Source organism: Cyprinus carpio, chromosome B25 (genome assembly GCF_018340385.1).
Source record: "Cyprinus carpio isolate SPL01 chromosome B25, ASM1834038v1, whole genome shotgun sequence".
NCBI lineage: Eukaryota > Metazoa > Chordata > Actinopteri > Cypriniformes > Cyprinidae > Cyprinus > Cyprinus carpio.
Window position 1 is genome coordinate 16,054,420 of NC_056621.1, and position 14,339 is coordinate 16,068,758.

The following is a 14,339-nucleotide window of genomic DNA, read 5'->3' on the forward strand; positions in this document are numbered from 1 at the left end:
ATTTATACATGCAACACATCACTAGGTAAATATACAAGTCTTAACTTAAAGAAAGGTGCAAATAAAAGTGCCTTATCAATTTTTCACAATTAAGAATAATCTAGCTACTAATATCATACATGTTATTTAAAATAGATTCTATAAACATAATTTTTTTTTTTTCGTATAGTTTGTACTTATGATCGTATACCCTGTAACACGTTAGAAAACAGTTGGAATGGACCCTTGCATTGCATCGATGTTGGTGGTCGGACCGTTACGTTACGTTAACACCATTCCGGAGAGGGACTTAATAGCAGATGGCCTTAAACGATATCACAAAGCAACTATGGTAGATGGAGTCTCTGACGGCTAAAAGCAATCGCCACTAGAATTACTAGAATTCTACGTTGTTCCTTCTTTTTTTTTTTCTCGATTGTCCGTAGAAAGGTGCTGTTTTGTGTTGACTCCACATCACACTCCTTCTCCGTATCTCTCTTTCTCTCTCACTTTGTATTCTTCTTCGTTCGGTGCTGGTTTGACATCCCAAAAAAAAAAAAAAAAAAAAAAATCCAAGTGCACAGGGAGGAAGAAACTAACCACGTATTTTTCTACGTAGACTTTTTTTGGTGCTACAACAACTGCTGGAACAGTTCGGATAATCGACTTTTTGATCGCAACTTTTTATTTCATGTTCTTGGCTTGAAAAGGGCTTGTGTGTTCCTCTTCCGCTGGATTCCAGGCGAATGCTCTCTGGGAATGGTTTTTCCGTTTTGGAAACGAGTCAAAACAATTTATGCTGATCATGACAAATCGTCATGGGACCGTTCGTGAAAACGAACGCGTGGACTCTTCAGGTTCAGCCAGAGAGAGAAAGAGAGCGAGGGAGCGTTCGGGAAAAACAAGTGTCTTCATCTTCTCATCCTCTCCCCTGGGCTCCGAATCCCACCTGTGTCAGTAAAAGAAAGGAACAAACCCCAAAAATAAACCGCTCGAGTCAAACCCAGTCCATTACCTCCTCCCCATGACAAAAATAATCACAACGAAAAAAGGGGGAAAGTGTGTGTGCAGTGTGTCGTCCGTCCAGGTGTGTGTATGTGCAGGGCACTGCTAAAGTGTCTCAGATTTATGCTTGACATTCCCCACGGTGTGAATTCTCCCAGGTGGGGTGGGCGCGGGGAAGCGCTACCCGTCAACGGGCATGGACTGCTCAAAGTCTGATCCGAACAACTCCTTGTACAAGGGGGGGAAGTGGGCGCGGACAATGTCTGGGTATATTGCTTTGAACGCCGTCAGTTTTTCCGTATGCCGGCTGCACAGGGCTCGCAGTGTTGAGACTTTGCATATCAACTACAGAAAGAGAGAGAGAGAGAGAGAGAGAGAGAGAGAGATTTTAATTTGGTGGAGAGGAACCTGTGGTACTTGGTCAAAAGGCAAAAGGCAGACCCTCTAATCCACAGACACAACACAGATGGTGCCAGGTTTTTCACATGACATTAGCTAATCTTTCAGCCACCAGACCAAATACAGCTTTGTGGATGAAGTCAGACATGAAATTCAATTTGTTTTCTTAATAAATGTCCCTGGTCCTATAATGCAAATTATTTAAACAAGGGGTCTGCAGAAAATTTACAAAAAAAAAAAAAAGTATTTATTTTTTTCCCCCAAAATGTAATTTCACAACTGTCAAATTAGTTTACCAAAATATTATTTAACAAATTGAATATTATGATCATTTCATTTTGCTTTCTAATGACCAGATGAAAATGATTTAATTCAGTGCGGTTATTGTTAACTAAAACTATTGACAATTGTTTTCAGTGATTGAAAAAAATAAATAAATTATATATATATATATATATATATATATATATATATATATATATATATATGAATATATATATATATATATATATATATATATATATATTTGTATGAATATAGATTACATAAAAATATTAGATAAAAAAACGTAAAAAATACAAATGTTGACTTGGCAAGTAACTGAAATAAGTTTAAGTTAAAATATTAAAATGACTAAAACTAAAATTGAATAAAAATAAAACAAGCTAAATAGAACATTAAACAATAAAATAATAAATATGACAAAAGCACAACAAAAACTGCTAAAACTAAAATAAAAAAGAAACCCGGATATATAAAAATGTAAGCTACAGTAATTAAAAATATCAATATTATATAAATAATGCTAAAACAAAACTAATTTCATTATCAATCATTTATTCTATTTGCAGCCCTAGTTTTTAACAGAACGAGATTAAAAACAAAACAAATCTGTTTATTCATTTATTTATTTTTTAGGGATTTATACATCTAATTTTACTGTAATACTTAACAGATTTATCTGTAAAACTGTAAACATAAAGTAAATATTTTCTCTATAAATATTTTAATAATTTGCTTTGGTATAATGACAACATAATCATTTGTTTTAGAAAAAAAAAATTCTAGTATAATACCACATTCACATATTATAAATTAATATTAATTCATATTTAATATTTGTAATATTTTACACAGTTATTCGAGTACATAAAAGAATATAATATATAAGAACAGAAGAACCTAATGTCATCATATCCTGTTCCTTATGTGTACAGTACCTTTGTCAGTATGCCGTCCTCTCTGTGGTTCTTCTGTAGAACATGTTGGAGGGCCAGCTGGATCTTCTGCTGGAGTTTCTCCACCTTCACCTTCTCCTGGAGCCAGGATCGATCTAAACACACACACATGGGCACAAGAATGAGACACTTTAACATATACAATCTGAGCTGTCCCAACAGCTAAACAAGGGATTGTGGGTAATTTATGGGTATGCTTTAACACAGAGCCAGGCTCACCTGCAGACATCAACACGAAGGCGGAGAACAGGGCGATCTCGTCTTCAGAGAGGTGCATAGAACACAAGTTTTTCGCGAACTCGAAGACAGAGCTGATCAAGTCATCGCAACCTGTCACCGTGGAGACAGAGAGGAAGAAAAAGTCAATAAAAAAAAAAAAAAGAATAAGTCACAGGCGGCTGAGACGGAACAGTAGTCAGCGTTGAGTAGACAATTGATCTTTTAGCATGATATATCAGGGTGCAGAGGTAAAAACAATACAATCCTTCAGCATTACAGAATGATTTTCCCCCTCCAGGCTAATCATGCTTTGGCGAATGAGAGGTGTTACGTAACCATGACTGGGGTCACTAACAACACCGAATAAAACCCATGACTCAGAGCTAACACTGGGAGATAGTCTACAGCAGCAGTTCTCAAACTTTCCAAGCCAAGCACCAAGACACAACAATGTTCCCTCTAATTTTGTTTTTCACTTTGAACGCAAGCATTGGGACTACAGCAACGTTCCAGTATTTTCAAATGTGGAAAGATCGCACTAAATGTAAACACAAAAAACTTCACCATAGTAACATTTAGAAAGGATTGCGCTATATTTGCATTAATATAAAAAATTGCAGTCCAGGTGAAACACATGAACAGTACATATTTTTAACATTACATTAAATATTTGATATTTTAATTTTTTTTAAAAAAAATAATAAATAAGTTGACTTAAGTCAAATAAAATTTAATCTGGCTTTTTTCCATCAATCATAGCTAGAAAACTTAAAAAAAAAAATAATAATAATATAAAATTCATGAAGTGATATTGTCGGTCTTACCTGCACAAATATTAAACTTGTAAATAATACTGATACTAGAAATTAAGCATTAAAAATTGCATGCGCACACACACACACACACACACACACACACACACACACACACACACACACACACACACATATATATATAACAAATATTAAACTTGTAAATAATACTTATACTAGAAATTAAGCATTAAAAATTGCACACACACAGAGATATATAATATATATATAATATATTATATATATATCTATATATATATATATAAATATATAAATATATATAGATATATATATATATATATATATATATATCTATATATATATATATATATATATAAATATTTATAATATATATTAGGGCTGTCAAATGATTAATCACGATTAATCACATCCAAAATAAAAGTTTTGTTTACATAATATATGTATGTGTACAGGGTATATTTATTATGTATATATAAATACATAATAATTTTATTTTGGATGTGATTAATCGTGATTAATCATTTGACAGCCCTAATATATATATATATATATAAACTAAAAAATAAAATAAATAGCATTTCTATTATTTCAAGCATTTGAGTAAGTTCAAATAAGTTTTTTTGCATATTGACTTTAAGGTAAAAAAAAAATGTACCTTTTTTTTTTTAACATTAGAAGTCTTAGACGCATGAATTAGTAGAAAACAGGCATTAAAAACAGCAAATAATTTAAATAAGTTGTGTTGAATACTACCTGTTCACACATTTCCATATTTTGTGGAAGAATCAGACTAAAGCTAATACACACAAACACCATAGTAGTAATATTTACAAAGGATTGCACTGTATTTGCATGAATTAATATGCAAATGTTGCATTCTGCATCAGACACATAAATAATAAATACACTTTAGATGATTTTCCTGTCTGTTTAGAATCATATCTCGCCTTTTATATCGACTGCAGCTTGAAAACATTGTTGAACACAGTGCCTATTAAGTAATAATGTGAGTTTTAGATGCACAAATCTATATCAGACTCATAAATAAATCAGATATTGGAAATTAAACATTGAAAAATGCTAAATAATTTAAATAAAACATCCAGAGTGTGTTGAGTACCACCTGGGGGCACTACACCACAGTTTCAGTTTTCATACCAGTTTCGGAGCTACTGGTTTAAGCTTGGCAAACACATGCAGGCTTATTAAATGCACTACAGATACGACAGGAATAAGATATTGCAGTTGTTATAACACTGAGGACGTCCGTGTGAGATATGACTGAATGATGTCTTGCAGGCTGACATCTTTAAGTCTAGATTTCTCATATTTGTGTTTGTTTTGGCATTTGGACAGCTTTCAGCCCCAAAAGGTTTCCAATGTAGATGCATAATGACAGAGAAGAGATTTCACTAATGTCACGGCATTCAAACATAAATGCTATTTGCTTACTCTAGAAAAACTCTACGCCCAGGCTACGGCTGCGTGGATGGCGGGTTTGATAAAACACTCCTGGTAGACACTCAATCTTGCTTATGCAGTTCCAGACACCCACTATACGCAGCAGCTACAGCCGAGCTACTGCAGTCCTGAACAGCATCCTCAGCGAGGAAAGTTTAACTCCAGGTGTGGCGGATATGAGAAGCTGGTGCCGACCTGGTGGGCTTTATTTGCTTGCGTTCACACACATGGTCCAAAATTAGCACTCAAGTGCCAAATGTGGGTATAATTGCAATTTTATTTAATAAAAAAAAAAAAAATGCTTTTCATGCATTCATATTACCTCTTTGTATTTACAATATTTATTTAAATTATATTTTAAATATAGTTAATTGGTTAAGTGTATAATTACATACAAAAGTAATTATATAGAAATAATTACTACAATGTTTTAAATAAATAGTTTTATTTATTTGCAGTGGCACAGGTGTGTACACAAAACAATTTTGACGTTGCTTGCAGTTAGGCAAATTGGTTGGGTTCTGCCCACATTTGCATGCGTGAATGTCATTTCGAACAAAAACGACACAAATAAGCAAAACACTCACATGTAATATTCCAAACACAGAATTTTCACTTCACATACCAAGTCCTATCGGGTTTCGTAACTCACCTAATGACTTAAAGACATCAGGCCCGGCATACTTTCCGTCGAAATAGACTGTGTTGTTCTGAGGGTCGAAGGCACGGCACATTCTGATAAACACCACCTCCAAAGAGCCTACGCATAGATGAGAAAGAAACAAAATGTGAATTTATAATCCAAAACAGAAATTCTAGAGGAATATGTAAAGGCAAACGCTTTTATCTGCATTTTTATATAGTTTATGCATGTTGCATTCTCAGCACTGCCACAAGGGGTGCAATAGCAAGAATTAGTGTAAGCCATCTTCTTCTACAATAAGTTTCCTCATTCAGGTCGATTATTTTGATGGTGGAACAACAATTTGATGAGAATCTTGCTAAGTAAGTTAGCTAACTAAGCTAAGCTAATGTTTATAGTTAGCTATAGTTAGCAAAACACTAGAATCTTATATATATATAATATCATATCTAGATATATATATATATATAGAAAGAGTGATATTTTTGACTGTTTTTTTCGCAAGCCGGGACTCGAAACAGTGACACACGAAGCCAAACAGCCAAAAATGCCGAAGTTGGAGAGAGAGGGGGGATGGGATTGAGAAAGGTCCGCAAGCCGGGACTCGAACTCGGGACACCCGAAGCGCAACAGTGCTACATGGCGGCATTCTGCCAACAAGGCTTTTTATATCTAGGCTTTCGGCGAAAATGATGATTATAAAAATCTAACAGATATTTGATTCAATGTGAATAATGGTACAGATATTTGATGCAAGGTTTGTTATTTAAGGTCAGTATATCATAACAAGGAGCAGTATCATAAAACAGCTTTATTAAGTCACCAATCATCTGATGTTTTTGAGCAGTGCTCTGTGTGTGTGTGTCTCAGGTGGAGTGTGTTGCTGTTATTGTTGTGAGTGGGAGCAGTAATTCTACAGCGGAGTGCTTTGGTGAGCACAGGCTTAGAGGATAAAAGCCACGTAATAGAAGCCATTACAGAGCTTTAGAAAGATGTGGTGGTTTAAAATGTCATGTCAGGAGAGAGCGCACACTCAGTATTTTGTTAATAATTTTGGTCGGGCCTGGAACAAACAGAAACACCGAAAGCTGTTGGGATCATGATGGAGATGGGGTGTGAGTGTGATGGAGCACTTTGGTCCATTATTTGTGAGAAGATAGTGTGCAGCAGTGGATATCATCTCAATAGTGCTTTATTTTTCAAAGAGCTGACAGATCGTCCCGATATAGTTTTCCTGTATACACAAGAGATACTGAAGCACTGCACCTCCTGCTGTGTGACATCGGCTGTGTTCGGAATTGAATGTTTGCATATTGCTTACTGTGCAGTATACTATTTTAAGCAGTATGTAAAAAAGTGTGACGTATGCAATAATAAATACTTCAAAGAGTAGTATTCTAAACTGTTAAAATGTATAAATATCTTAATTAATACTTTTCCGGAAAATGTTACTTTCAGTTCATTCATCACACCAAAAAAGAGACAAAGGTGAATGTATTGCATTGTAGGATAACTAGTCATTAGGGCTGGGACAATAAATAGATGCATCACAAATCGAGAAATGATTCTGCATCGATTCTGAGATTTTCCGAAGGCATCGCAATTCTCTCTTGAAATGATTCTGAGCTTAGTTTTTAATAGCAGATGACACTGCGTGCTTTAGAAATAGCTGTATTCTGCTTGCTTCCAGTTCCTTACACACGCACCACTTGAACCTAAAATAATCATTCATAAAGTTCGAAAAGGTTGAAGCGAATTACAAGGATGGTCACAATAGGCTGTGTTTACATTAATCTTGCATCATAAAAGCTATTACTCAGGTTACTCAGCCGAATGCACAAGTGCAAGTACATTTTTTATTCCCTTAGTGGAATAGTGCTTCCATAGTAGACTGGAAATATTGGCCAATGTATACTGTGCACAGTACACATACTGCTAGTAGTATGCTATTCTAAATGTAGCCACAGTCACTGCAGAAAAAGGATTATTTGTGTTTACGCTCTGTAAACTAAGCTGGGATTGGATGATGGTGATGTGAACACACACTTTACCTGCTTTGAGACACTATCTGATCATTCTGACAGAGCTCCATGAGGAGCACCTTTGGTCCAGTATTTGTGAGAAGATAGTGTGCAGCAGTGGATATCATCTCAATAGTGCTTTATTTTTCAAAGAGGCTGACAGATCGTCCCGATATAGTTTCCTGTATACACAAGAGATACTGAAGCACTGCACCTCCTGCTGTGTGACATCGGCGTGTGTTCGGAATTGAATATTTGCATATTGCTTACTGTGACAGTATAATATTTTAAGCAGTATGTAAAAAGTGTGTGACGTATGCAATAATAAATACTTCAAAGAGTAGTATTCTAAAACTGTTTAAATGTATAAATATCTTAATTAATACTTTTCAGGAAAATGTTACTTCAGTTCATTCATCACCACCAAAAAAAGAGACAAAGGTGAATGTATTGCATTGTAGGATAACTAGTCATTAGGGCTGGGACAATAAATAGAAAATCTAGCAATAATTCTGCAACGATTCTGAGATTTTCCAAAGGCATCGCGATTCTCTCTTAGATCGATTCTGAGCTTAGTTTTTAATAGCAGATGGCACTGCTTTAGAAATAGCTGTATTCTGCTTACTTCCAGTTCCTTACAGATACACCAATTGAACCTAAAATAATCATTCATAAAGTTTGAAAAGGGTTTGAAGCGAATTACAAGGATGGGTCACAATAGGCTGTGTTTACATTAATCTTGCATCATAAAAGCTATTACTCAGATTACTCAGCCGAAAAAAGAATGCACAAGTGCAAGTACATTTTTTTATACCACTTGGTGGAACAGTCCTTCCATAGTAGACTGGAAATATTGGCCAATGTATACTGTGCACAGTACACCATACTGCTATTAGTATGCTATTCTAAATGTAGCCACAGTCACTGCAGAAAAAGGATTATTTGTGTTTACGCTCTGTAAACTAAGCTGGGATTGGATGATGGTGATGTGAACACACACGTTACCTGCTTTGAGAAGCACTATCTGATCATTCTGACAGAGCTCCATGAAGCCGTCGATGCGCTTGGCAAACTCCACCACATACTGAATGGCCTCTGTGATTTTAATGGCACACAACTGCCACATGACTTCCCTGGGCTGAGGAGAAACAAAAGACAACCAGTTTCAAAAAGCGATCATATTCTTTTGAAGCAAGTTTATGTAGACTTATGACGTAAGACAAATCTTAAACCACCAAACACAACCATAAATACAAATGGGATTTGATACTGTACATTTAATAAAAAAACAGTACTCTAAAGTAGCCACTTAAATGTCTATCCCAATTAGTATATTAATGGCTAACCTATTCAAACTGGCATATTTTTAAGAAAACAGTACTCTAAAGTAGCCACTTAAATGTCTATCCATCTTAATGCAACCAGCCAGAACATTTTCTATCCCAAAAACATCACCTCATCAGTGTCCCTGCAAGTTAACATTTACATTAAATCAAATTGCAAACATCCCTTACTAAAGCTTCTGAACAACCACATGTGGCTCTTCAAGAATGTGTTTACCTTGCTCTGGTAGCTCTCCACCTCCTCCTGAAGGAATGCCTGCCAGGTCATCTGCTGAAGTTCTTCTCTCAGGTACTGACACGTCTCCATGTGGGACTTGGAAATGTTCTGGGCCAGATGTTCTGAAACACAACGCAACATACCTTCAAAACACCTCTGTCGCGCCTGACTGCACTTAACGTACAGGCAAATTGAGCTGTACTATATATACACACACACACACACACACACACACACACACACACACACACACACACACATACAGTACATGTGTTACGGGATGGCATTTGTTTCCCATTAGCATTATAAAGTGTTTTTTCCTACTGGTGGATACATTTATGATTACAAAAATGCTGAGGAGAAGGATCTTTCAAAAGATGCAGTGTTTTATTTGCTTCTCCAATCAAAGAACTACACTGCATCAATATGTCATCTAAACCACACGCAGCGGCTTCTCTACCGTCTGTGTTCCAGTGCAATAGAAAAATAGGGCAGTACTTCAAGTATAAAAGTGAAGAGTGTGTGTAAATTCACAGGAACAAAGGTCATATTTGCTTTCAGCAAGAATGAGCAAATGGAGACGAGAGAAAGAAAAAAAAAACAGTATAAAAATTCAATCATGTTGAAAACACATCTGTTAAAACGAGTCCCAGAGCAGGAGGGGAAGCTAAAAAAATGATTTCCCTTGGTGCGTGCCCTGCTGGATCCTGATTGGCCCTAATTAATGGAAACTAATTAGAAAAAAAGAGGTTCTTTTAATGAGTCTTTGAGATGAGTCTCCAACCTAATGCTATTTTAAGACACCTTTAGCGACGTTTGCCCCACGGTTGGGTTCTTCCCCCTAGTACCATCCCCTACCCAGAATCCACTTTGCCATTCTCCAGAATTATCACTTACCCAGCTCAGCCATGGAAACGGTGGGGGATGTCTCCCCATTGGTGAAGGAACAGTAGGGGAAGAAGCCCGAGCCCGGGGTGAAGTCGCAGATGGGCTCTGGCTTGATACCGTTGATGTCCAGGCCGGACTGGTCAGGTGAGGGTTGAATGTCAAGGTAGAAGCTGCTGACACCGGAGTCGGGCTTGGTGCCGTCGGGTGTGTGGCCATTCATGTAGCCACTCAGGTCATCGTGGAGCTCGGTCAGGCCATTGGTGGAGAGGCCATAGGTTGGGGTGAGGGGTTCGGCCTCACCGGGCTGCTGCTGGTGGTCCCGCTGTTGCTGCTGGAGCCGGTGTTTCTGCACTTCCGCATAGAGGCTGTCCCGCTGTTTCTTAGACATCCGGCCAAACTTCACCGCTGTAAGGAGCAAAAATGGTGCAATAAGAACAGAAATCAATCACAAATTGTGAACTCTTCCATAAATATAATCAAATGCATTCAGAAAAGGCTGGTGGACCAACCCTATCTTATTTAACGAAGTGGCAATTTCGTATGGAAATGTATTGTTTTTTAGAAAAGTAGTAAGCATGAAGGTCCTCCCCTAAAACTAACCATCAGTGGGGTATAAGCAGATCATACAAAAATGGTCAAATGAGATTCATCATTTGTTGAAATTCATCAAAACGTACAATAGTTACGAATTGCATTGAGAGTGTGCACTGAGTTAAAGGGATAGTTCACCCAAAAATTAAAATTCTGTCATTAATTACTCACCCTCATGTCGTTCCAAACCCATAAGACCATTGTTCATCTTCAAAACACAAATTTAGATATTTTTGATAGATTCTGAGAGCTCTCTGACCCTCTGTAGACAGCAAGGATATTATCCACAATATCCAAACGTATACGACAATACTTTTTGTGCGCAAAGAAAACAATAATAACAATATATTATGCATATGTGCGTACTGTCTACTGAACGTAAACACTGCTGATTACGTTGATTACATTCTGGGGTAGTCTCCAAAAAACTGGAAGATGGTGACTCGGGAAGAAGAATTGCTGAATAAATTATGTTACTATTGTTTTCTTTACACACAAAAAGTATTCTCGTAGCTTTATAAAATTAAGGTTGAACCCCTGATGTCACATGGACTATTTTACCGATGTCCTTGCTACGTTTCTGTGTGTTGATCATGGTAATATCTTTGCTGTCTATGGAGGGTCAGAGAGCTCTTAGATTCTATCAAAAATATCTTAATTTGTGTTCCGAAGATGAACGAAGGTCTTACGGGTTTGAAACGACATGAGGGTGAGTAATTAATGACAGAATTTTCATTTTTGGGTGAACTAAGCCTAACATCGACTAATGAATGTGCTTATTACAGGTGCAACGTAGGTCTTTGGGACAATGGTGGTAGATCACTGTTTATGTTGATAAAACCAGCAACCTTCTGGTTACTAACCACTACACCAAAACATCCTTGCACAAGATGACTTCACTCCTTAGCTATTGTTACTGAAGAAACAACAAAAGGCACAATCTGTTTTCCCTTAAGACTCTGGCCTTTAAAGGGAAGCTTAGTATAGTGGCATGGAGAGTACAACTAACTCCCAGGAGCAGGTTTCAATGTCTCTCAAAGGGTATTAACAGTGTATTGGGTAAAAAAAAAAAAAAAAGCTCTACTTGGTAACAGCATTAGCTTTCTCCTGCTGTCTACTTGCCGAAATGATCCAAGAACAGAAAACCTGACTAGCATGAATCATCAATTTACAGGCATTAACAGTATATGGTTTACAAAAAGGAAGGGTCTTCACTCGCAATACATTACCGAAGCAGCATACAGTATATGGTTGTTACTATTCAAATAGTATCAACAAACTCCATCTTTCCACTGCAGAGGAAACACCGAAGCAGCATAGAAAGTACCGTTTAGATGTATTTACTCAGACTGTTTAATGAAGATAAGAGGTTCCATAAATTTATTTACTCAAAATTGCAGATGCATAAATAATGCTATTAGATTAATGTTTTACTTTTTTGACATACAAATATGAAATGTTGGAAAAATGCATTGATAATTTTTAAATATGAAATTAAACCACCAGTAGTTGGTGGCATGTCACTGTCTTAATGAGTGAATCGTTGATTCAACCGATTCGTTCAAACGACTGATTCATTTAATAACTGAAGCAAGTGACTGTCTTTATGAATGGCTTACTGAATCATTGACTCGTTCAAAAATGCTGAATCATTCAGTAACGAAAGACTGTTGTGTGTTGCTCAAAGATGCACGACTGTTCTGCTGTGGCTTAGCTTAGAACTATTTTCATTAGTGAAATAATGTGTCTAAAATGTAAATCAGTTAATATTACTGTTTATATTAATGTTTATTAAACTGAAGTTGTATAAAATCAATATCACATTTGCAATTAAGCTGTAAGTCGGAAAAACATCACTCTTGGTCATGTGTTGTTGCATATATTATATAGAATATTTTTTTCTACTGCAGTATGTTTGCTCATGTTTGTTTCTTTGTGTGTGCTGTTGCGCTTATAGTTCTGATTTCTCAGAGAGTCAGACAGGCTGCACGAGCCTCAACTGACGCGACCTTGATACTGTCAAAATATTATCCGTTATTAGTCACCGTTTACACTGAAAGTAATAAAATCACAATCATTCTTGCCAAAGTTTCAGTGCTGCCCTAGTTATTGTTTGTAATTAAAATTTTAATCAGGTTACTTGTCCGGTCGGGCAAGTAAAATTCTCTTTCACTTGCCCCTTCACAAAATCCACTTGTCCCGGACAAGCGGACAAGCATTAATTTCGAGCCCTGTAAGTGGAGATCAAGTGTTCATAAAAACGAAGGACTCCTGGCAGAGGACAAGCTGATCTACTGATGGATGGAAAAAGAGATAAACGCATTGGAGAGTTTAATGGAGAATGAAGGGGATAAAGGGGCTTTGACTGTTGGAGATGAGAGGAGACAAAATGAAGGAGGAGAGACAACATGTGAGGAGAGAAGAAAAATGAAAGATATAAAGAAAGGGAATGAGACAATTCAAAAGTAGAAAACAGGCGATGAGAGAAAAATGAGAGGACATGTGAGACTTGGATGAGAGAAAAATGAGAGGACATGTGAGACTTGGGAGGAGACAAGATGAGACATGAGGAGACAAGACAAGATGTGAGGAGAGCTTTAAATAGTAGAGGAGATGAGATAAGATGTGGCAAGGAAAAGAGACAACATGGCAAGACTGTCGAGACATGAGAAGAGGAGATCATATAAGATGAGGCCTGACTTGTGAAGAAGAGACAAGATGAGATTTGAAGACAGAGGAGGAGACGAAACATGAGAAGAGGAGAAAATGAGATTTGTAAAAAGGAGAGGAGTTGAGACAAGAAGACAAAACAGGAACAAAGTAAGAGGCAAGGAGACAAAGTGAGATTTGAAGAAAGAAGTGGAGATGACACAAGAAAATAAATGAGGATTTGAAGAAAGAACTAAAGAAATGAGACAATGAGAAAGGAGACAAAATAAGATTTGATGAGTGGAAAGAGTTGGAAATTAGAAATTACATTAAACAGGAGGAGCAAAAATAATATATAAAAAAAAAAGAAGATGAGATAAAATTAGAGGAGACCTGAAACAAAAAGAGACCTGAGTTAAAGAGACAAAGGAGAAGAGAACAAAGAGGAGACAAGACGAGACATGAAGAGAGAAAATAAAAAGAGATGTGAGCAAAATACACAAGATGAGAGTAGAACAGTGGAAAGGAGATGAGACAGGACATGCAGGGCAGAGACAAGACAAGACACGAGGAGACGAGTGAGGTTTTTAAAATAGGTACAGGATCAAGTCTGAATTTGAGGCCTGTGAGTGGAGACCTAATGTCGTCTCAGACATGTGTGTGTCTGGGTAGCTCTGCGTCTCTGTCCCCGTGTAAGGAAGGCAGATGGGGACTCGTGAGCTTCCGTCGGAGTGAAGTCAGAAGTCACCTTGCCTGTCCTGGTTGTGTGCGAGAGAGCAGCCCGGTAGACTCGGAAGACCTGGCCTGATTTCATCCTCCTGTCACGGGCCACAGTCACACAGCCCAGCCGGAGGCCCAGCAGGGGGCCTCTACACACACACACACACACACA

At 37.1% G+C, this 14,339-nt stretch overlaps 1 protein-coding gene across 3 annotated transcripts in view; it reads right to left on the reverse strand.

Annotated features, from left to right (window-relative positions):
* Positions 1 to 354: 354 nt before the first annotated feature.
* The window catches only part of roraa (RAR-related orphan receptor A, paralog a), a 283,466-nt gene continuing 269,481 nt past the window's right edge, over positions 355 to 14,339 (reverse strand). For all 3 annotated transcript variants that reach the window (XM_042752916.1, XM_042752917.1, XM_042752915.1), the window contains 7 exons: positions 10,217 to 10,612; positions 9,320 to 9,441; positions 8,765 to 8,897; positions 5,748 to 5,855; positions 2,841 to 2,951; positions 2,604 to 2,716; positions 355 to 1,329 (listed from right to left, as the gene is read on the reverse strand). In XM_042752916.1, coding sequence (XP_042608850.1) covers positions 1,165 to 1,329; positions 2,604 to 2,716; positions 2,841 to 2,951; positions 5,748 to 5,855; positions 8,765 to 8,897; positions 9,320 to 9,441; positions 10,217 to 10,612 — 1,148 coding nt within the window. In that variant the 3' untranslated portion in view covers positions 355 to 1,164. The remainder of the gene's footprint in view (positions 1,330 to 2,603; positions 2,717 to 2,840; positions 2,952 to 5,747; positions 5,856 to 8,764; positions 8,898 to 9,319; positions 9,442 to 10,216; positions 10,613 to 14,339) is intronic.